This window comes from Malaya genurostris, chromosome 3, assembly GCF_030247185.1.
Source record: "Malaya genurostris strain Urasoe2022 chromosome 3, Malgen_1.1, whole genome shotgun sequence".
NCBI classification, from domain to species: Eukaryota; Metazoa; Arthropoda; class Insecta; order Diptera; family Culicidae; genus Malaya; species Malaya genurostris.
In genome coordinates this window covers 182,359,952-182,383,194 of record NC_080572.1, presented here as the reverse complement: position 1 = coordinate 182,383,194, position 23,243 = coordinate 182,359,952, and the positions used below count along the sequence as shown (strand labels likewise).

Genomic DNA, 23,243 nt, shown 5'->3' with positions numbered 1-23,243 from the left:
TATCTGAACCCTTAAAGACCCTCATAATGGCATTCCTTCCAATAGCTAGAAATTTTTTGAAGCAGTTATCAGCTCAATGGCCAATTGTCTCAGGTTTTGTATCTTTTGATGGATAATTTATCACCCGCCGCAAATGATACAATTACTGTCCTGCAGTGGAATTGTCGAAGCATCATGCCAAAACTTGATTCATTTAAAATTTTATTGCATAGTCAAAAATGTGATGTATTTGCTTTATGCGAAACATGGCTTACTTCAAACATAGCTTTAAATTTTAATGATTTTAACATTATACGTCTCGATAGAGACTCTCCGTATGGTGGAGTGCTTTTGGGAATTAAGAAATGCTGTTCCTTTTATAGATTAAACATCCCTTCAACTTCTAGTATAGAAGTTGTTGCTTGCCAAATAAACATTAAAGGCAAAGATATTTGCATAGCTTCGGTTTATATTCCTCCAAAAGCACAAGTTGGACAGCGACAGCTTAATGAAATGGTTGAAGCCCTTCCTGCTCCACGATTGATTCTGGGGGATTTAAATTCGCACGGAATGATGTGGGGTTCCGTTTACAATGATAGCAGATCATCTTTAATACAAAACATTTGTGACAATTTTAGCATGACGGTATTAAATATGGGTAGCATGACACGGATCCCAAGACCTCCTGCACGCCCAAGTGCATTAGATCTATCTCTTTGCTCAACATCAATTCAACTAGATTGCACCTGGAAAATATTGCCTGATTTACACGGTAGCGATCATTTACCAATCATCATCTCAATTAGCTGTAACAAATGTATTGCTAATTCAGCTAGTATTCCATATGATTTGACAAAAAATATCGACTGGATTAAATACCAAAGTAGAATCTCTAGTATTTTGAATTCAATGGAAGATCTCCCTCCACTTGAAGAATATGACTTCCTCGTTTGTTCGATTCTGGAGGCCGCAGAACAATCCCAAACTAAACGCTTTCCTGGGCCAACGACTAACAGAAGGCCTCCCAACCCCTGGTGGGACAAAGAGTGCTCAGAGGCTAAACTCGCAAAACAAAATGCTTGCAAGACGTTTCTAAAACGGGGAGGAGGAACTCCTCAGAATTTTGAAAAACTTATGGTTTTAGAAACCAAGTACAAGAGCATACTTCGAGCCAAAAAATGTAGCTATTGGAGACATTTTGTCGAAGGTTTGTCAAGAGAAACCTCAATGAGCACTCTTTGGAATACGGCCAGACGAATGAGGAATCGTAACGTGGGCAATGAGAGTGATGAATACTCGAACCGATGGATATTTGACTTTGCTAGGAAAGTTTGCCCAGATTCTGTTCCTACGCAGAGCATTATACGGGAATCTCCTCCAAATAATGGTTTTATTAATAACCCATTTTCAATGATGGAATTTTCTATAGCACTCTTGTCTTGTAACAATAACGCCCCTGGGTTGGACAGAATTAAATTCAACTTGGTGAAGAATCTGCCCGACCTCGCAAAAAGACGTTTGTTGGAATTGTTCAACAAGTTTCTTGAGCAAAATATTGTTCCACCTGACTGGAGACAAGTGAAAGTTATCGCCATTCAAAAGCCGGGGAAACCAGCTTCCAATCACAACTCATATAGACCCATTGCGATGTTGTCCTGCATCAGAAAATTGTTCGTAAAAATTATTCTACGACGTCTCGACACTTGGGTCGAGACGAACGGTTTGTTGTCAGATACTCAGTTTGGCTTCCGTAGAAATAAAGGGACGAATGATTGCCTTGCATTACTTTCGTCTGACATCCAAATTGCCTTCGCTCAAAAGCAACAAATGGCATCTGTATTTTTAGACATTAAAGGAGCATTTGATTCAGTTTCCATTGATGTTCTTTCAGACAAGCTCCACCAACATGGACTTCCAGCGGTTATAAATAATTATTTGCACAACCTTTTGTCAGAGAAACGCATGCATTTTTCACATGGCGATTTGGCAACACTCAGAAATAGTTACATGGGTCTCCCGCAAGGCTCATGCCTCAGTCCGCTCCTCTATAATTTTTACGTGATTGACAGCTGTAATTTTTACATTGACAGCTGTCTAGTAACCCCATGTACACTAAGGCAATTGGCAGATGATGGCGTGGTTTCAGTTACTGGGCCCAAAGCTATTGATCTGCATAAACCATTGCAAGATACCTTAGATAACTTGTCCGTTTGGGCTGTTCATCTTGGTATCGAATTCTCTGCGGAGAAAACAGAGTTAGTCGTCTTTTCAAGAAAGCATGATCCCGCGCAGCTTCAGCTCCATATGATGGGAAGAATGATCCAACAGGTTTTAACTTTTAAATACCTCGGGGTGTGGTTCGATTCCAAATGCACGTGGGGAGGACACATTAGGTATCTGATAACGAAATGCCAACAAAGAGTAAATTTTCTTCGAACAATAACAGGATCTTGGTGGGGTTCTCATCCGCAAGATCTAATAAAATTGTATCAAACAACGATACTTTCAGTGATGGAATATGGATGCGTTTGTTTTCGTTCCGCTGCAAACTCTCATATTATCAAACTTGAGCGAATTCAGTACCGTTGTTTGCGAATTGCCTTAGGCTGCATGCATTCGACACATACAATGAGTCTTGAAGTTCTGGCGGGAGTTCTTCCATTAAAAGATCGATTTTGGGAGCTTTCATCACGCCTGCTAATAAGATGTGAGGTGCTGAATCCCATGGTAATTAATAATTTCGAACGACTAGACGAGCTTCGATCTCAAACAAAATTTATGACAGTATATTTTAACCATATGTCACAGGAAATCAACCCATCAAGATATATTCCTATCCGTGTCAGCATCCTGAGTGCCCCTGACTCAACTTTAATTTTCGATACATCCATGCAGCGCGAAGTGCGTGGAATCCCGGATCATCTACGCTCGACGGAAATCCCAAAAATATTTTCAAGTAAGTTCAGGCATATTGACTCTGAGAAAATGTTTTATACGGACGGATCGCGAATTGAAGAAGCGACAGGGTTTGGTATGTTCAACAATAATGTTTCGGCCTCATTTAGGCTTCAAGAACCTGCATCTGTTTATATAGCAGAGCTAGCAGCAGTTCATTATAGTTTGAGTGTAATCGTCACATTATCTCCAAACCATTATTTCCTCTTCACAGATAGTCTGAGTGCAATTGAAGCCATTCGTTCAAACGCTGCTGGCAAAAATGAACCGTTTTTCCTGGGCAAAATAAAACAGTGCCTGAACGACATATTGAACAATAATTATCTAATCACTATAGTCTGGGTCCCGGCTCATTGCTCCATTCCTGGCAATGAAAGAGCCGATATTTTAGCCAAACGTGGTGCTATTGAGGGTGAAATTTATGAGCGACCGATTGCTTTCAACGAATTCTATAGCTCGTCTCGCCAAAGAACACTTGCCAGCTGGCAAGCATCTTGGGATAGAGATGATCTGGGTCGGTGGATGCACTCAATTATTCCGAAAATATCGACAAAGGCATGGTTCAGGGGACTGGATGTGAGTAGGGATTTCATTCGTGTGATGTCCAGACTCATGTCCAATCACTACACGTTAGATGCACATCTCCTTCGAATTGGGCTCTCCGAGACTAATCATTGTGCTTGCGGAGAAGGTTATCGGGATATTGATCATGTCGTTTGGACATGCGTGGAGTATCGTGATGTCAGATCTCAACTAATAAATTCTTTGCGTACCCAAGGTAGACTATCCAATATCCCAGTTCGAGACATTCTTGCTTGTCGTGACCTTTCATACATGAAACTTATATATCATTTCATAAAGAAAATTGGAGTTTCAATTTAATAAAGGCCCCTTTTAAGACTTAGTTCTGATCCCAGCTGCGTCCATGAGTTCAACCAATAGCTAAATTAGAATAAAAATTATGTAATGATACAAACAAACTCGAAACAGTTTATGAAATTATCAACAAAATGTCTGAAAATAACAGCTTATTTTATAATTTATAGAAGTTAATCGTTTGGTTCAAATAATATTTCCGAGTAGATTTCATAATTAATGACGAGTTACCTAAGATGATATTTAAGCTATAAGAGAATATGTTTTAATAAATTCAAAACGTTGTGACTATGTTAGAATTAAATTAGGATAAGAATATTAAGTAAAAGTGATGCTACGGCGAGAAAAAACTTATGTAAACTGCCTTAAGAAATAAACGTATTTATGGAAAAAAAAAAACTGCCGTAGAGAAGGTTGTTAACGCATCGATCAAAAAGTCCAGATAAACATCATGTTTTGAGCAAAATGCAATTGAATCGTTCTTGTACTTTTCGATACCATACTTATAGAATGATTTGCCCATGGCTTCAAAACTTTTTGATGGTGCTTTCCTTTTCCAGATAGTTGATGTTAATTATACCTCGAGCATCCAAAAACTGACGTCATGATTGTTCTAGCTACATGTTTCATTCTCGGCTGGCTTTCCCCGTCTGAATGCTGATATGACTCCGGAAAAAGATGGATCCATGTTTCGTACACTGTTTCATACCAACGCACGAAATTCTTTTTCATTGCGACTAAACAGTGCCGATCAGCTCTCTGGATCCTCGATGCGTTGTTGCTTTTATTCGATTGTGAGCGAACGAGGCACCATCTAATCTCACAAACTTGGATTTTGCGTTCATTTATGACGATTTTCAAAACTTTCTTATTTTTTCCAGATGAATGTTTGATTTCGCCATGTTCCAAATCAGAATACCACAAATCTTTATTTTCAGTGGATCCGGGTAACATTTCTCAAACCATTTCTGAGCTGGCACGGTTATCTCCTTTTAAAAAGAAATGTTTTACCAACACACGGAATTCGTCATATCCATTTTTTGTCTTGAATACGACTTACTTTACTATGGGGTTCCTTTTCAAAATTTATCCTCTGAGAGAGTGATAAGTTTTTGATCGTGAATATCTCTTGTTGTATCTAACGAATCAACATAATTTTTGCTACACGCCATCGGAAATATGATCACAATTTTATGATAAAATTTTCAGTTGTGTGACATAATCTCAAATAATTCAAAATTAAACTTTTCTGAAATGTTTGGTATAAACGAGTATCAAAGGGGATAATCCATAAGGCGCGTTTGCCTTGCTCATATTTTTAAAGCTCATAGCTCAGTGATCTGTGAAAGGATTTATATAATCTTACTACCAATAGAATCGAAATTTTTCAACTTAAACGTGTATAGCGATTACGTCACAGCTGCCAGTCATTTGCACTGGCGAAAAAAACAATGGTGGAGAGCACAGCCGTTCTAATGGCTCAAAAGTTTTCTAAAGAACTATTAGGATTTGTTGTATATCCTCAGTTTAGTGCAATTTGGTAAATATCCTCAGTTTAGTGCAAATCTAGAACAGTTTGGTTGGATTTTTGCACTTTTCGCTGTGTGAAATTCATAGTAATCGAGATCAAGTGAAGCCTTCTTTGTTTTTGCGAAAAATGTTCCAGAGTTTATTGTCGTAGAGAATTACGCAATTTGACCCTTCTGAATGCTAGAAACGAGTCCCTATAGCATATTGATAGTTTCGTTCAATAAATTAGGCTTATAGTTTCATTGATCAACCCAGAGAATTAATGTTTTCTTTATTGGAAAATTATAATCGGTTGTAAACGCTACACCTACACCAACCATATCAGTATCGCACCCACGGACAACAGTTCAACCTGGAATTAGATGACGGAAGTCAGCGGCATCCATCGGAATTCGAATTCAACTCATCACTCTCCATCACAAACGCTTTCATAAATTATTCTTTTCAGAGCCACCATTATTTTATTATAAAGAACTATTCTGGTTATTTCATAATATTTGTGTTTCAGAATGTTAAATGTAGCTAATCTGTACTTTAATTTAAAATGAGGTTAGTTTGACATTACAAACGTCATCTCTGGCTCAGTCCCAGAAGTCAGTTTTGAACAAGGTGTTATAGATATCAGCGGTTGTTTGTAGATTTGTTTGTGCGCCGTTCGATTCTCGCCAGACACATTTTGATCAAAAATACTCAAAGAATAATTTTCGATAATTCGCAGACACAAATAAGTTTTTGCGGAATAAATGCCTTAATATTCAAAACAAATATTGGCAGTGATTTTGAAACCAGCTGGGTAGTTCTACGTCAACAGTTCGAACAACCCCACAATAGTTTTATGTCGTATTTAGCCCTCAAATACGCAATTTTGTTTCAAAACAAAGTATGGAAAACGCTTTAAACTTCTAATTTACGCGATTTACGCGTAAAGTTATGTCGAAACAAAACATTATAAAAAATTGACCTTACGCTTTTAAGGGATGAATATTATTTCAATAATATCGTTCCTCCCGGTACGAAAAATTACCAACCTGGGCATAACATTTTTCATCGACCCTGCCCGTATTCGCCTTATTTAGCTTCGTGTGACTTCTGGCTATTCAGCAAACTCAAACGACCGCTCCGGAGAAACCGTTTTGAGTCATAGCCTGTTCGCACTATACCGGGACGACCGGGACTACTCGGCGAGGAATATCGGTGGCAACCAAAAGGATTTTACCCCGGATCCGGGATTCCAATACATACACACGCCGGCAGCTCAGTCATCGCCGATGAGGAAAAAAAACGTCCCGGATAGTCCCGGACGGTCCCGTCCCGGTCGTCCCAGTATAGTGCGAACAGGCTATCAATTGAAGATTGAATTGAAGGTTATTCCAGAAATTGACTTTAACAACTGTCTCGATGATTGGAAATAACTTTAGCACAAGTTATGGTCGGGTGGGATTACTTTTAGAGGGACTTAAAAGATTTGAAAGAATAAAGAAAGAATTTATAAATCATAGAAACAGCTAAACATAACTCAGAACAGAGAAACGTGCAGCAAAAATAGGAATCTTTTAGTGCCATTTTGAAACCAAATTTGGAAAGGATGTTAGAAAAATCACCTACCGCATCCTGCCACTTCCGGTTGGCTATGCATTTGCTGTAGCGCATGTGTGTAAAAGAGACCGAATTATACAGCGGAACCCACGTATTTGGCATCAGCCAAAACAGCATCTCGTCCAGTTTTTTACGAAACAAGTACGAACGTTTGGTTACTAGGTCACGCATCTAAAATTAAACAGATCGGTTAGTAATTTTGGATCTGATTGGATTCTTTTTGTCAATATCGGAATGCCTCACCTCAACGTAATTATACATGGCCAAATCACAAATTGAGTGAGCGTCCTGCCAACGCGTCTCGCTGAATTCTGCCAGCACTCGGTCCACATCCGAACCATGTCGGTTAAGTAAATCCGTCAGCACCGTACAGTCCTCGAAGCCCGCATTCATACCCTGGCCGTAGAAGGGAACCATCGCGTGAGCAGCATCGCCAATTATCAGTGCTTTTCCTCCCACGTTGTATGGTTTGCATTTGATCATCACCAAGCTCTGCGGTCTGGTTTTGAAGAAATCCTTGATCAACCGTTCCCGTCCGATCAGATCAATCGCATCCGGGAAGTACCGCCGGAAGAAGTTCATCAGCTCCTGGTCACATTTAATACTGGAAAAGTTTTCGAATGGCATGAACAACGTGACGGTCCACGTCCGGTCCTGGTTCGGTAAGGCAATCATCATAAATTTTCCCCGAGGCCATATGTGCAGGTAATTGTGAGGCATGGCAAAATCACCCTTTCTAGTGGGAGGTATGCAAAGCTCCAGGTAGCCATGTTCGATATAAGTCTGGCTAAAGTCGTACCCCGGCCGTTTGATGATTTCTTTCCGCACAGCGCTGTATGCTCCGTCACAGCCTACAATCAGGTCGGCTTTTGCTTGGCTGCTTTCATCCGTGAGAGGACTACGAAAAAAAAAATTTTTGAACAGAAAAAATTACGAACTTTTACCAGTTACTTAATGAAATTAAGTTCTCCTTCATCCAGATTAGCCTTCACCAGTTTTTTGTTGAAATTTAGATGGACATTGGGATATTTTTCCGCAGCTATAAATAAACTAATTATGTTAATGCTTCCAGCAAAACCGAAACTCGACTGTGGTAATTCTTCCCGTACGGCAAACGCCTTGATCCGTCGTTGACTAGAACAGGAAGCCGTTCAAGTGGCTCGCAAACCATTTAAAGTACAAAACTAAGCCATGGAATAAACTCCACCGAACAACTCCCCAACGCCCAGTCCGGCGGCTCAGTGCGTAATCGATACCTATCATATTTCACCGGAGAACTTACCATCGAGAAGCACCTCGTTCAGATGTTTTCGGCCGACCGAATATATGCACTGGTTGGTATTAGCATCATACGGAACGACCGTACGGTTTCCCTTCAGATCGTGTAACATGCGGCCTTTCATCGGAATGCCATGCTTGAGTAGTGTTTCCTCGAGACCCACTTCGGCCAAGGCTTTACGTCCACGGGCGGACAGTGCCAGGTTGATGCTCCGACCAATGACCAGCTCGGCCGTGCGAATGTCTGTCAAAGTGATGAGGAAAATGGAATCAATTCTAACAATTCGAGCTGGTGTGCGACCAAATACCGATACCTTCTCTGTATTCGTACAAATCCACCTCATGGCCCTTCTTGCCCAAGTGCAGTGCCAACAGGGAGCCAACCTGAAAATTATGAACACGTTAGTCAAAACAAAGCAGAGAAAAAGAGCCATCATAGAATATGTTTGATGTTTTTGAGAACAAATTTCAAAATGATGATGATAACATTATTTAGTCGCCCTGTGTTCTGTTAAAATCTAAAGTCTAGCAAAGTCTTGTTATTACACCCAAACTTTCGTTAACGTAAACTTTTTTTACGTTACCTCTTTTTACGTAACTCTTTTTACGACAAAAATCTCAAACAACGTAATCTTTTTTTACGTTGAAAATTCCAAATAACGTAAACTTTTTTTACGAACCTACTTCGTAAAAAGAGGTTTTTGCATACAATGAAAATCGTTTCCGGCTCATTTATATTCCATGTAAATTACTACAATATGGGTATTCTTGGAACGGGTTTGATGAGTACATGTTGGAAAACGATGTTTGTGTGTAACGATATGAAGAAAAACTGTTAGTTAGTTCAGGTCTGTGAAAAAGTCACCAAAATCATTTTAAAATCTAATTGTTTGACTCATTAGTTTTTTGTGATTTACCGGAATGAAATTATGGGGAAACTAATCAACAGTTCAGGGATTGAAATCAGTCCACGAAAACGAACAAAAAAACAGTTTTAACAGCAGTTCAAAACTTGAATCTATTCAAATAAATCATATTTACTACAGGGTGATTTTTTAAGAGCTTGAGAACTTTTTTAAACAATAAAACGCATAAAATTTGCAAAATCTCATCGGTTCTTTATTTTAAACGTTAGATTGGTACATGACATTTACTTTTTGAAGATAATTTCATTTAAATGTTGACCGCGGCTGCGTCTTAGGTGGTCCATTCGGAAAGTCCAATTTTGGGCAACTTTTTCGAGCATTTCGGCCGGAATAGCCCGAATTTCTTCGGAAATGTTGTCTTCCAAAGCTGGAATAGTTACTGGCTTATTTCTGTAGACTTTAGACTTGACGTAGCCCCACAAAAAATAGTCTAAAGGCGTCAAATCGCATGATCTTGGTGGCCAACTTACCGGTCCATTTCTTGAGATGAATTGTTCTCCGAAGTTTTCCCTCAAAATGGCCATAGAATCGCGAGCTGTGTGGCATGTAGCGCCATCTTGTTGAAACCACATGTCAACCAAGTTCAGTTCTTCCATTTTTGGCAACAAAAAGTTTGTTAGCATCGAACGATAGCGATCGCCATTCACTGTAACGTTGCGTCCAACAGCATCTTTGAAAAAATACGGTCCAATGATTCCACCAGCGTACAAACCACACCAAACAGTGCATTTTTCGGGATGCATGGGCAGTTCTTGAACGGCTTCTGGTTGCTCTTCACTCCAAATGCGGCAATTTTGCTTATTTACGTAGCGATTCAACCAGAAATGAGCCTCATCGCTGAACAAAATTTGTCGATAAAAAAGCGGATTTTCTGCCAACTTTTCTAGGGCCCATTCACTGATTTGCAAGCGTTGCTCGTTAGTAAGTCTATTCATGATGAAATGTCAGAGCATACTGAGCAAATAATAATGCATGAAAATCATAACCTCGAAAAATCTGAGCAAATACTAATGCATGAAAATCCTTACCTCAAAAAAATCACCTTTTACAATACTGAAAATTAAATATTAACATTTATTTTACCAAAGAATGAAAGTTAAAATATTTACATCGAAGCATTTTCATCAATTTATGCATTTATTTGACAATTCGATTGTAAGTGTCAAGCTAATATTATGTTGAATTTGGAATAAAGTTCCTGAAGTTTATTTGAAACAACTTTCTTCCCAATATTGACTCGTAAAATCCATTCCGAAAGTAACAATATTATAAAGTATTCGACAGTAAGTCATAATTATTCAAACAACGTTTACTAAGAACTGTTCTTCAAACCCGTTCCGAAAACATTCGTTTTGCTACGGGTTTCGAGAAACACCATCTTAGATTTTGAAATGACTTTAAACATCATTTTCCGACATCTACTCATCAAAGGATTTTCAAGGAATATCAATAAACCGGAAGTCGCCATCTTGGAATTCAGAACCACCTCAAACATATTTTACCGACATCTACTCATCAAACCCGTTCCAAAAATACCCATGTTGTAAGGGTTTTCAAGAAATATCAATAAACCGGAAGTCGCCATCTTAGAAAATGCTGCTTAGAACATCCTTTTCCTGTAAATACTCATAATTTTCGTTCCATAACTATATAATATGTTATACATATCTAATAATACATATACATAAGGAAAACTTTTTTACGTTGAAAATTCCAAATAACGTAAACTTTTTTTACGAACCTACTTCGTAAAAAGAGGTTTTTGCATACAATGAAAATCGTTTCCGGCTCATTTATATTCCATGTAAATTACTACAATATGGGTATTCTTGGAACGGGTTTGATGAGTACATGTTGGAAAACGATGTTTGTGTGTAACGATATGAAGAAAAACTGTTAGTTAGTTCAGGTCTGTGAAAAAGTCACCAAAATCATTTTAAAATCTAATTGTTTGACTCATTAGTTTTTTGTGATTTACCGGAATGAAATTATGGGGAAACTAATCAACAGTTCAGGGATTGAAATCAGTCCACGAAAACGAACAAAAAAACAGTTTTAACAGCAGTTCAAAACTTGAATCTATTCAAATAAATCATATTTACTACAGGGTGATTTTTTAAGAGCTTGAGAACTTTTTTAAACAATAAAACGCATAAAATTTGCAAAATCTCATCGGTTCTTTATTTTAAACGTTAGATTGGTACATGACATTTACTTTTTGAAGATAATTTCATTTAAATGTTGACCGCGGCTGCGTCTTAGGTGGTCCATTCGGAAAGTCCAATTTTGGGCAACTTTTTCGAGCATTTCGGCCGGAATAGCCCGAATTTCTTCGGAAATGTTGTCTTCCAAAGCTGGAATAGTTACTAGCTTATTTCTGTAGACTTTAGACTTGACGTAGCCCCACAAAAAATAGTCTAAAGGCGTCAAATCGCATGATCTTGGTGGCCAACTTACCGGTCCATTTCTTGAGATGAATTGTTCTCCGAAGTTTACCCTCAAAATGGCCATAGAATCGCGAGCTGTGTGGCATGTAGCGCCATCTTGTTGAAACCACATGTCAACCAAGTTCAGTTCTTCCATTTTTGGCAACAAAAAGTTTGTTAGCATCGAACGATAGCGATCGCCATTCACTGTAACGTTGCGTCCAACAGCATCTTTGAAAAAATACGGTCCAATGATTCCACCAGCGTACAAACCACACCAAACAGTGCATTTTTCGGGATGCATGGGCAGTTCTTGAACGGCTTCTGGTTGCTCTTCACTCCAAATGCGGCAATTTTGCTTATTTACGTAGCGATTCAACCAGAAATGAGCCTCATCGCTGAACAAAATTTGTCGATAAAAAAGCGGATTTTCTGCCAACTTTTCTAGGGCCCATTCACTGATTTGCAAGCGTTGCTCGTTAGTAAGTCTATTCATGATGAAATGTCAGAGCATACTGAGCAAATAATAATGCATGAAAATCATAACCTCGAAAAATCTGAGCAAATACTAATGCATGAAAATCCTTACCTCAAAAAAATCACCTTTTACAATACTGAAAATTAAATATTAACATTTATTTTACCAAAGAATGAAAGTTAAAATATTTACATCGAAGCATTTTCATCAATTTATGCATTTATTTGACAATTCGATTGTAAGTGTCAAGCTAATATTATGTTGAATTTGGAATAAAGTTCCTGAAGTTTATTTGAAACAACTTTCTTCCCAATATTGACTCGTAAAATCCATTCCGAAAGTAACAATATTATAAAGTATTCGACAGTAAGTCATAATTATTCAAACAACGTTTACTAAGAACTGTTCTTCAAACCCGTTCCGAAAACATTCGTTTTGCTACGGGTTTCGAGAAACACCATCTTAGATTTTGAAATGACTTTAAACATCATTTTCCGACATCTACTCATCAAAGGATTTTCAAGGAATATCAATAAACCGGAAGTCGCCATCTTGGAATTCAGAACCACCTCAAACATATTTTACCGACATCTACTCATCAAACCCGTTCCAAAAATACCCATGTTGTAAGGGTTTTCAAGAAATATCAATAAACCGGAAGTCGCCATCTTAGAAAATGCTGCTTAGAACATCCTTTTCCTGTAAATACTCATAATTTTCGTTCCATAACTATATAATATGTTATACATATCTAATAATACATATACATAAGGAAAACTTTTTTACGTTGAAAATTCCAAATAACGTAAACTTTTTTTACGTCAAAATTCGATTTATGTAGTCCCGATTATTACGTAAATGAAGGTTTGGGTGTATATTCCTGTAGTGGAAATTGACCTTCTGTTTGAACAAACTTCGCAGCCGATTCAGAGTGTACAGAACCATTGCATGGCTGGTGCTACGATTCTACTGACACTACGAATCCTTCCAGGTCGGGGTTTGAACATACGACAACTGGTTTATTTACCATCATATCTTGTCGTGATGTTTCTGTGCTGCCATAGCAATACGTGATATTTTCTTGATATATCTCGATATAAGGAATCAAGAAATTCTACAAGATCTGTTTAGCATCAAAATTAGTTAAATAAATACTCAGTACTTCGAGCTGGTTATTAAATCTTATTTCGTTATTGATGAGTTATTCCAATTTCTTTAAGTATAACCGATTCAGTAGTGCTATCTCCAAATAAAATATTATTCAATAAACTACATCACAATTAGATCAGATAAAAACTTATGATATTGTTCTATTCCGATTGCTAGAATATAAAATAACAGAAAAAATCGTATTCTGTGAATTATGTGTTCTTGGTTTGATATTACAATGACTGAATTGTTATAATTTTGGATATTTTAAATCATATTTCAAACTAAATAATATTAATTTCTACCATACAAATGTTTAATTTTAATAACAAAATTGCTTATTGGTTTGCAAATCACTTCTAATCGGATTGTTTGAAAGCTATTTTTAGACCATTGATTAAGTTCGAAGATCAAATGGCTAATATAATGGTATAAGTGACGTAACTGACAAAACATGTTTTTACCTCAGTCGGTGTTGAACAGTCGTTTGCACCGCACGCGTATGGCTCTTGGCTCCTGGAAATTTTTTTCTGGCTACCTAGAGTTTCATCGATTCAAGGCTTCAGTTTTTTTCACGGCTACCTGAATCACTAACAGTCTTTTTAGTGACTAACAATTATTCAGCCTTTCTCAAGGCTATACAAAAAGTTATATTCTAATATAATCAGTATTTTTCAAGACTAAAAAATTAATCAGCCTTTTTTAAGGCTAACTATTCTTCGAACCAATCAGTCCTTATTAAGACTATCACAAAATCAGTCTTAATCAAGACTTTTCCAATCTAGGAGTCTAATCGAAGACTAATTTAGCCTAGTTAATTAAATTTCAAATTTCATTCATTTCAAAAATGCCTGCGTCCAACCGGAAAGGAAACAAGCCTAAGGCTAAAAATAACTCAACACGGAATAAATCACAGTTCGTTATTTAACATTTTTCTAATAACATTCACGATTTCATAGAATCTGAATGTAAAAATAAAAGACAACGGACGGATTTCCCTTCCGTCCCAAGTAATTGTTATGAAAAAAGAGCGAATGGTACTTCTAAACCACGCTCTGGAATTTCCCATGAACTTTACCTAATACACTTCAATCGAAGTGATGTAAACAATTTGAAAACTTTAGAAAAAGTACGTTTCATTTCCCACATTAAAATTCATTGGGAACATTATAAATGGCATAATCGTATTGCAAACTTAACGCAATGTCGTCGTTGCCAAGGCTTCGGCCATGGAACCAAAAATTGTCATATGGATATACGGTGTTTGAATTGTGGTAAATAGCATTCGAAAGACGTTTGTCCAATGAATGAAACCGCTGATAAATTTTCATGTTCAAATTGCAATGGAAATCATAAATCCAACTATCCAACTATTTGAAATGTCCAGTCAGGGAAAAAATTTAAACGCTCGTTCGCTTAGACAACAAGTCAAATCAACGACCTTAAATTTACAGAACATACCTGAAAATCAAAAAAACCATTACAAATACCACGCCTGATTCTTCTATGGCACTTATTTCTTCGAATTTAATACAAAAAACAAGTACGCCTTCCAATTCGTTTTCTAACGAAAACAATTTATTGTCAGGTATATCGAACTTGTCATCGTCTTCTTCTCACGACAGTTACGCTTTAGTAACAGGAAGACAAATAATTCTTAATTCTCCTGATGTAAATAATCAAAACACAGGAACGCCTTCCAGTTCATCTTCTAACGAAAACAATTTATTAATAGGTCATTTAGACAACAAATCAAATCAACGACCTTAAATTTACAGAACATACCTGAAAATAAAAAAAAACCGTTACAAATGCCACGCCTGATTCTTCTATGGCACTTATTTCTTCGAATTTAATACAAAAAACAAGTACGCCTTCCAATTCGTTTTCTAACGGAAACAATTCATTGTCAGGTATATCGAACTTGTCATCGTCTTCTTCTCACGACAGTTACGCTTTAGTAACAGGAAGACAAATAATTCTTAATTCTCCTGATGTAAATAATCAAAACACAGGAACGCCTTCCAGTTCATCTTCTAACGAAAACAATTTATTAATAGGTCATTTAGGGGTTAGCCAAATTTTGTGCTAGGGCACATAACCGTTTTTATTAGTTTTACGTTTCGTCTTTGACTCATCAGTGCAGAGCAGTTCAAATTGAACTGCTTAGTGCTAAACTCGGCAGTTCAACTTGAACCGCTAAGCAGACGTAAAGTTTCTGCTACTTACAGAACACTTTTTGTTTTGCAACGGAGTGCAATGTCTTTTCTGACGTGCCGAACGAAAACGTGTTTTCGACTATTTCTGGCCGATGCATTAATAGGCCGATGCATTAATAGGTAGATCGGCCAAATCATCTTCTTCTAACGGTAGTTACACTAGTGTAACAGGTAGACATCTACCAATATTCCTTCAATGCCATTCGCTCTGTAAACGAAATCGATTTAATCGATATAACGGAAAATAAAATGATCTACCTACCAGATCAACTTTTTAAAATGATCATCCGAATGAATTCGACTTCATCACTTTTTGAAGCATTTCAAATCGGATGGCAATTTTCAAATAATATTAAAAAGACTGTCCCAGAAAGTATGGACGCAACCAAAAACCGCTGCCATTTCGCAATGGTTCAGAATCTGTAAATTTTTATGTCTGCGTCCTGTTGTTTACACTCTTCTTTAACCACTTGTGCAGTTGTTTATTCGATTTCATTAGTTTGTTTCGAAATGCATGGACTTTCAGCAGAACAACGTCGAAAAATTGTGTACAAATGGTGCACAGAACGCGGACTGTCACTGAGAGAGATAGCAAAAATGAAAGGAGTAAGTGAAAAAGCCGTGCGAATGCAATCAGGAAGTTCGGTGAGGATAACACCTTTGAGGATAGATCGAAAACGGACCGAAAAAAAGGTCCTGCTAACCCTCAGTTGGATAAACGAACACTGAAGGCGTTCGAGCAAAAGAAGGAGGTATCAGTTCGGGATGTGGCCAAAAAAGTGGGCACTTCGAAGTCAAATGTTCTTCGTGCTAAAGAACGTTTGAATCTTCGAACCTATAAGAAGCAGAAATAATCAAAACGTAGTCCGAAACAAGAAGCAGACAAGGGACGGGTATAGCGTGATGGGATAGTCGATGCCTTTCACGCAGCCCGCCTGGGTTCGATTCCCAACCCCGCACATAGGGTCAGAAAGATTTTCTGGTCCGAAGAGGCGAATGACCTAAGATGTTAAAGCCTCTATAATCAAAACAAAAAAAAAAAAAAAGAAGCATCGATCAGGCCGAGGGTTCGAAAGCTGTACAATACGATTCTTGCTGGAAATTTGAACTGCATAATCATGGACGACGAAACCTACGTGAAACTCGATTACAAATCCTTGCCGGGACCACAATATTACACGGTGCGAGAAGGGCAAGTGTTAAACCAGTCCGAGACATCGATTGAAGTCGGAAAATTTGGTAAGAAAGCTATGGTCTGGCAAGCAATTTGTAGCTGCGATAAGATTTCGAAACCCTTCATCACCACTGCTTCAATGAACAGTGAAATATACATCAAGGAATGTTCACAAAAACGACTTCTACCAATGATTCGAAGCCACAAGGATCCTGTTGTCTTCTGGCCAGATCTTGCTTCTTGCCACTACTCGAAATCAACGGTAGAATGGTTTACTACCAAAAATGTCACTTTCGTCCCAAAAGACATGAATCCACCAAATTGCCCACAACTTCGACCAATTGAGGAATTTTGAGCATTAACGAAGGCACATCTTAGGAAACATGTCTCGGCAGCCGAAACCATTCAACAGTTCGAAAAATATTGGAAAAAAGTGTCAAAACTTGTCGCCAAGAAGTCTACAATGGCAATGGCCAGCTAGTCTACAATGGCTAAGTAGCAAATGTTGAGAATAATATTCTGTTGTTGTAGTCTAATATTATCAGTATATCGAATAAAATTTTAATATCTAACACTTGTGAATTATTTACAGCGAAATCAAAGTGCGTCCATACTTTCTGGCACAGTCTTTATGCATATGAAACTTTGAGATTACTAAGAAGGTATTTATAGAAAGTAAGGTGTTTTAAATGTTGCTAACAAAAGTGTTCAAATATAAAACTGACCCAATTGGGGGGACACTGATAATTCACAATCGGAACATGAACGCAGTTTTGTTCAATCGGGTTGTCGTCTAAGTTGTGTTTAATTACAATCAGAGTATCAATGGACAGGACAATTTCTAGATTTTTTTCTGGGCCTTGCCTTCACGAAACATTTCCGAGCAACGCCGGGTAAATCAGCTAGTTTATGATAAAATTTTCAGTAGTATGAGATATCCAAAAATAATTCAAACTTTAAGTTTCCTAAAATGTTTGGTATGAACGGACATGAGGGTGAAATTGCGTGCCAAAATATGGCACGCAAAATTCCAAACTCAACGATTCATCACACAAAACGTACGACACATAGAAATACGAATTTTTTTTATTGAGTGCTGTAGGCTTACATTATTGTTCGCTAGTTAAATAGACACTAACTATGTGTTTTTAACGGATTAATATAAGGGAGTCATATTGGTACATGTCGTTTAAGACTGTCAATTTAGTCATTCAATTTATAACCAAAATGCTCTTATAAATGATTTTCTCACGAAATTGTTCATTCTGTGTTACAAATCAAAATCTTTGGCATGAGCTGTACACTGCTCATTCTGTTCATAAGCACGAGATGTGAATGCTGAGTGTGACACTTGTTGTGGTCGACTAAACACCTATACATCTATGTTATTCCTTGAAAACTATTTAATATAGGTAGGCCCGTACCCAGGATTTCGTTTCGGGAGGGGCCCACAAATAACATATAATGCTTTTAACTGATGATTCTTGTGTCTTTAGTATTATTTTTCTGAAGAGTGAGTGCAAATAATTATCAATTTAAGTAAACATGTACTCACATATTTTGGATTGGACAATGAGGAATTGAAACAAGAAGTTCTATGTGTCAAAGGGAAGGGATCGTTTTTTACATTTCCTTTATCATATAGTCCCATAGTTCGGCTTCGACTTCTGGTTCCGGAAAAACTGAGTGATGAGTATTAAAACATTCAATTTTAAGAGTGTGTTCCTATGTGAAAAGGATGTTATTATGTGTTCACGATGTAAAAAGGAGCGAATATTTTGAAACTATTCAAGCTCTTCTAGTTTGCAAAATTGGTTGATTATTTGTCGAACAGATGGTCGAGCAGATTTCAATAAATTTACATTCAAATGAGGTGCCTTACAATCTTATATGATTCTATTTAATTTCATCGAGTCATCTACCGTGTCTCGATAAGAGGTTTCAGTTGCAGACTTTTTTGTAGGCTTTTGAAAATCACGTTTTTTGAAGACGTTTGTAAAAATTTAGACTTTTAAAAATGCCGCGGTCTTTTTTTTTTGTTCACTATACCAATTCCTTACACCATTATTGGAAGAAAACTTGAAGTCCGCAGACTTTTTTTCGAGTTTACAGACTACTTCAACCCTGCATGAAAATATTTAAAATTTTTACTTTACATCTCTGGTCTGGGCGATGAGTATAAAAATTTAAATTCGTCATTGGGAGTGACGATGCGTCATTGGGAGTGACAACAGAAAAATCTTCTTTGTAGCGGTCAAAAACTCATATAATTTTCTCAGAGATGACTAGGACGATTTGCACAAGTGTAAGAATGGATTCCAATGAAACGTCTTATAGATTCATAGACTTTTATGCTATTTTAACCGAATCCGGGTTCGGGTTTCGGAACAGGTCCGGAAGAAGCGGTGAGAACTCCAAAATGAAACTCACACTCTGCTCTTGTGTATCTGTGCATTGTCTTGAAAACCCGATTTTCAATCGCTCTAATAATGCACACTTACATTCACTGTCGAATGTGTTTTTCTTTTTTTCTAGAATAAATATATATTGGAATATTTTAAGTAATAAATTGAACATATTCGGTTTAATTTAATTTTTACTTACAGTATCATGAAAAATGCTGGTGATTCCAAATTTTTGGTAAGTTTCGACATGAATGTTTTTCTGTTATTTTTGGTTACCTTTTTTATAATAAATAGGTATAGAATTTTCCGAAGTGCGGAAAAGCATGTTTTATTCGTATTCACGTTATCCAATTATGTCTCTGGCATTACTCATTTTTGCGAAGGATATTTCAAATAACGTAAACTTTTCTTATGAACTTACTCGAATTACGAACCTTCGTTTAATTCGTAAATAAAGGTTGGGTACATTCCCAATTGTATGAAATAGAAGCATTTGTACTTGGATATTATGTTCAAATTCTTGATACGATTTGTGTTGTTGTATTGATTACAACAAAAATTTATCGTAACGAGTTCATTTTCAACAATAATAAAATTTATTAATTTATAATGAATATGAAAAAATTGTCACCGGAACGGTCAATTAAACAATTATTTTTTTCAGTTTCATCAAATTTTTTGAATCGTGCTAAAGCAATAAACTTTTATTCTGTATGACTGCACTCCCCTAAACTGATCATTGCACATGATTATTTATACAGCCTAATCCTAAATTGAAAACACGTTCCTACACACTGTCACCAGGCTAGCTATCAGAATCGTAAATCTCCACATGCTTTAAACGTGGCTCCAGTCTTATACAATTTTGTTCACATCAGATCTGCCATATCTAAATATTGATTGTCAGAAATCTCTTTCCCGGGAGACGACACATAATCTTTTCGCTACGCTACTTTTTCAAACAAGAAACCGATCTCGTAGAAACGTTTCATCTAGAATTGACATTGACTTACCGATAAATATATTATGGAATGGATATCCTCATATTTTCTAACTGACAAAATTTCTAGGCTCTACCGTGAAAAACCAATGAGATAAGCTAATATTCAGATGGTCTTAGGCAGTGGTCAAGTTATTGTTCCACCAGGGAGAAAATACCTCAAAGGTTCAGAATGAAAATGACAATCTGGTTCAGTACAAAAAGAGTTGCATGGACTAACAATTGTAGAACTGCTAAATAAACAAATTCCAGCAGAAATCACTGTTTGTGATAGAAAACGCATGTCAAATTACAGCATAATCTATCTAAAAGCATACATTTAAAGGAACCAATCATCACTATGTCATAACATTCGAATAACTATTCACAAATTGAATTCTCAGCCGCACACTCAATCATCTGATCCTACTTCAAATAAGCCGCACTATCGTCCTAACTTCCTTGCGGTGAGCTCTGATAATTTTTTTTTCCTAGCTTGCGGTATGTACGGTATTCATCCGGGCGGAAGATGTTTAATCGAACGGAATTCAAAACATACGTCAAAACACATTATTCTGAACGATTAACTGTGGGTAAGTGAACTTGAAACTTCGTAAACACAACAAACTTCACTGGTCGTACGGAATTCCAAGTCCACAATCAGCTAGTCCCCATAACGACATACGATCCCGGCGTATGACACTCACAATCTGGACCATAAACAATGTGACAGCCAGAAGCCAACCTTACCAGTCCACCCCCGATGACAGCAACGTTGAGATTTCTCGCCGGTAATCCGTTGTAACTAGTTTGTTTATAAACTGCCGTCATTCCCGAGCCTAGCGACAATGCGGCAACACTTTAGACAAAACAATTGAGTACTAAACAAATGGCACGAGTTCCCCGGCCGGAGCTGTGATGCTTCCCCGTTGACGACCGCTGATCTACTGACCATTGCTTAGCGCCTGCGGCATATGTTATAGAGTCGATCGATAGTACCGCCGCTTACCGCGCGCTGAAAAGGACGACTGCTTGGTCTCCGAACGTCCGCATTTTCATGCGATTACCGCAGGTAATCAGTAATCGCCGGTACTGAAATTGACGAAAGAGGAAGTACTGCGTCAACATTGTATTCATTTTTGTCGATTGCATATGTATTGGCGGTATCAATATTTAACGCTGAAGGCACGAATATTCCAACTCATTGATTAAAACTACAGATTAATCTACCTACCGGTACAATTTTGCATTTCTCATGTCTATCTCTGAATGCGAATGCGAGTTAAATAACGATTTATACAGATTTGACATTCACAAATTTTTATCCACTTCCAGATTCCGGAAAAGTTAAAAAAAAATTGCATGCATCTTCAATATGGCAAACCATTTAATATTCACGCATATAGAAACCTATTCGACCCAAAACTAACTAAAAACCGATTTTTCCTTTCTCATGTTCGTCTAGATCACAAAATGTCTGTCTGTGTGTATGTGTGTGTATGTGACAAATAATGTCACTCAATTTTCTCAGAGATGGCTGAACCGATTTCCACAAACTTATATTGAATTGGAAGGTCTCATACAATTTTCCTGAACTTCATTTGGATCCGATTTTCGGTTCTGGAATTACTAGGAAATATGTGCAAATTTATTAAAAAATGCGCACTCAATTTTCTCGGAAATTTCTTAACCGATGTTCACAAACTAAAAAGCAAATGAAAGAAATCGTTTTCACTTCCGAAAGCATCGATAATAGTAAAGAAAATCTCCAAAAACGGAACTCACTTCGATTTCTCAGCAACGGTTAAGCCGATTTTCAAGAATCATGATTCGAATTAGAGCTCTTATTGTCTTTAAATACACTGTATAATTTCATCCAGATGCGACTTCCGGTTCCGAAATTATAGGGCAACGAGTGTCAAAACATTCAAATCGTCATTCAAAATGACGATGCAAAGTCGGTACGCGTCGGCACGTGCGGCTTTGTTCCGTTCGCAGCATGCTTTGATCAATTTCAGGTCAAAAAAATGCAAATTACTAAATCTTTTTTTCAATCGGTACAAATTGAAAAAAAGATTTAGTAATTTGCATTTTTTTGACCTGAAATTGATCAAAGCATGCTGCGAACGGAACAAAGCCGCACGTGCCGACGCGTACCGACTTTGCATCGTCATTTTGAATGACGATTTGAATGTTTTGACACTTGTTAACACTTGTTATAGTGTTATTACAAAATCATGATAACGATGCTTTTCTAAAGACTGTCGCAGAAAGTATGGACGCAACCAAAAACCGCTTCCATTTCGCAATGGTTCAGAATCTGTCAACTTTTATGACTGCGTCCTGTTGTTTACACTCTTCTCTAACCACTTGTGCAGTTGTTTATTCGTGCACAGAACACGGACTGTCACTGAGAAAGATAGCAAAAATAAAAGGAGTAAGTGAAAAAGCCGTGCGAAATGCAATCAGGAAGTTCGGCGAGGATAACACCTTTGAAGGATAAACCTAAAACGAGTCGAAAAAAAGGTCCTGCTAACCCTCAGTTGGATAAACGTATACTGAAGGCGTTCGAGCAAAAGAAGGAGGTTTCAGTTCGGGATGTGGCCAAAAAGTGGGCACTTCGAAGTCAAATGTTCTTCGTACTAAAGAACGTTTGAATCTTCGAACCTATAAGAAGCACCCTAAACAACAACTCATATAAAAAAGAAAAAAATAAACAAACTCGCATGGATGCGTGGTGCGACCTGAGAAAATTTTCAGAGCGGAACTATGTGATTGGAGTCCGATCTAGAGCGACCCCAGGCGACCCAGTTATTTTGGCGACTCTGGGTCAGTTCTCGGGCTGCTCTGATCAATAAACGAAAACGGTATTAAATCACTGTAGCTCAAGAAACCAATCATCAGAATGTCATGAAATTTTGACAGGTATCTTCTGAAGCTTGGTACTCATGAAAAGTGTTACGGAAATTCTGCTGCGGGACTTATTGATCCACGTGTTATTTCAAGAACGGCTACTTCTAGGAGAAAGGTTCTAGTGTTTGATAGAGGCATAAATTCTAGTGTTCAATTGGGGCTATTTTTCATCACAAACAGTTTCAGTTGTGACTACATAAACGAATCCCATGAACGTTAAAGTATTGGTTATTTTTTACAATTATGTTTTTTCGGTCAATTTTTAAATTCTTGAAAAAGCGATAAATTTTTTTTTCAGTGTGTAGGTTGTACTCAATCGATGTCCTACCACTTCTTTCTCCACACCATTTTCTACCAATA

The 23,243-nt window shown here is 37.4% G+C and overlaps 1 protein-coding gene across 1 annotated transcript in view; it reads right to left on the bottom strand.

Moving 5' to 3' along the window:
* The window catches only part of LOC131434688 (kynurenine 3-monooxygenase), a 30,934-nt gene extending 9,988 nt beyond the window's left edge, over window positions 1-20,946 (bottom strand). The window contains exons 1-6 of the mRNA XM_058601681.1: window positions 20,721-20,946; window positions 8,529-8,598; window positions 8,219-8,458; window positions 7,888-7,975; window positions 7,180-7,834; window positions 6,946-7,107 (exon numbers count right to left, since the gene is read on the bottom strand). Coding sequence (XP_058457664.1) covers window positions 6,946-7,107; window positions 7,180-7,834; window positions 7,888-7,975; window positions 8,219-8,458; window positions 8,529-8,598; window positions 20,721-20,801 — 1,296 coding nt within the window. The 5' untranslated portion in view covers window positions 20,802-20,946. The remainder of the gene's footprint in view (window positions 1-6,945; window positions 7,108-7,179; window positions 7,835-7,887; window positions 7,976-8,218; window positions 8,459-8,528; window positions 8,599-20,720) is intronic.
* Between the last annotated feature and the right edge of the window lie 2,297 nt (window positions 20,947-23,243).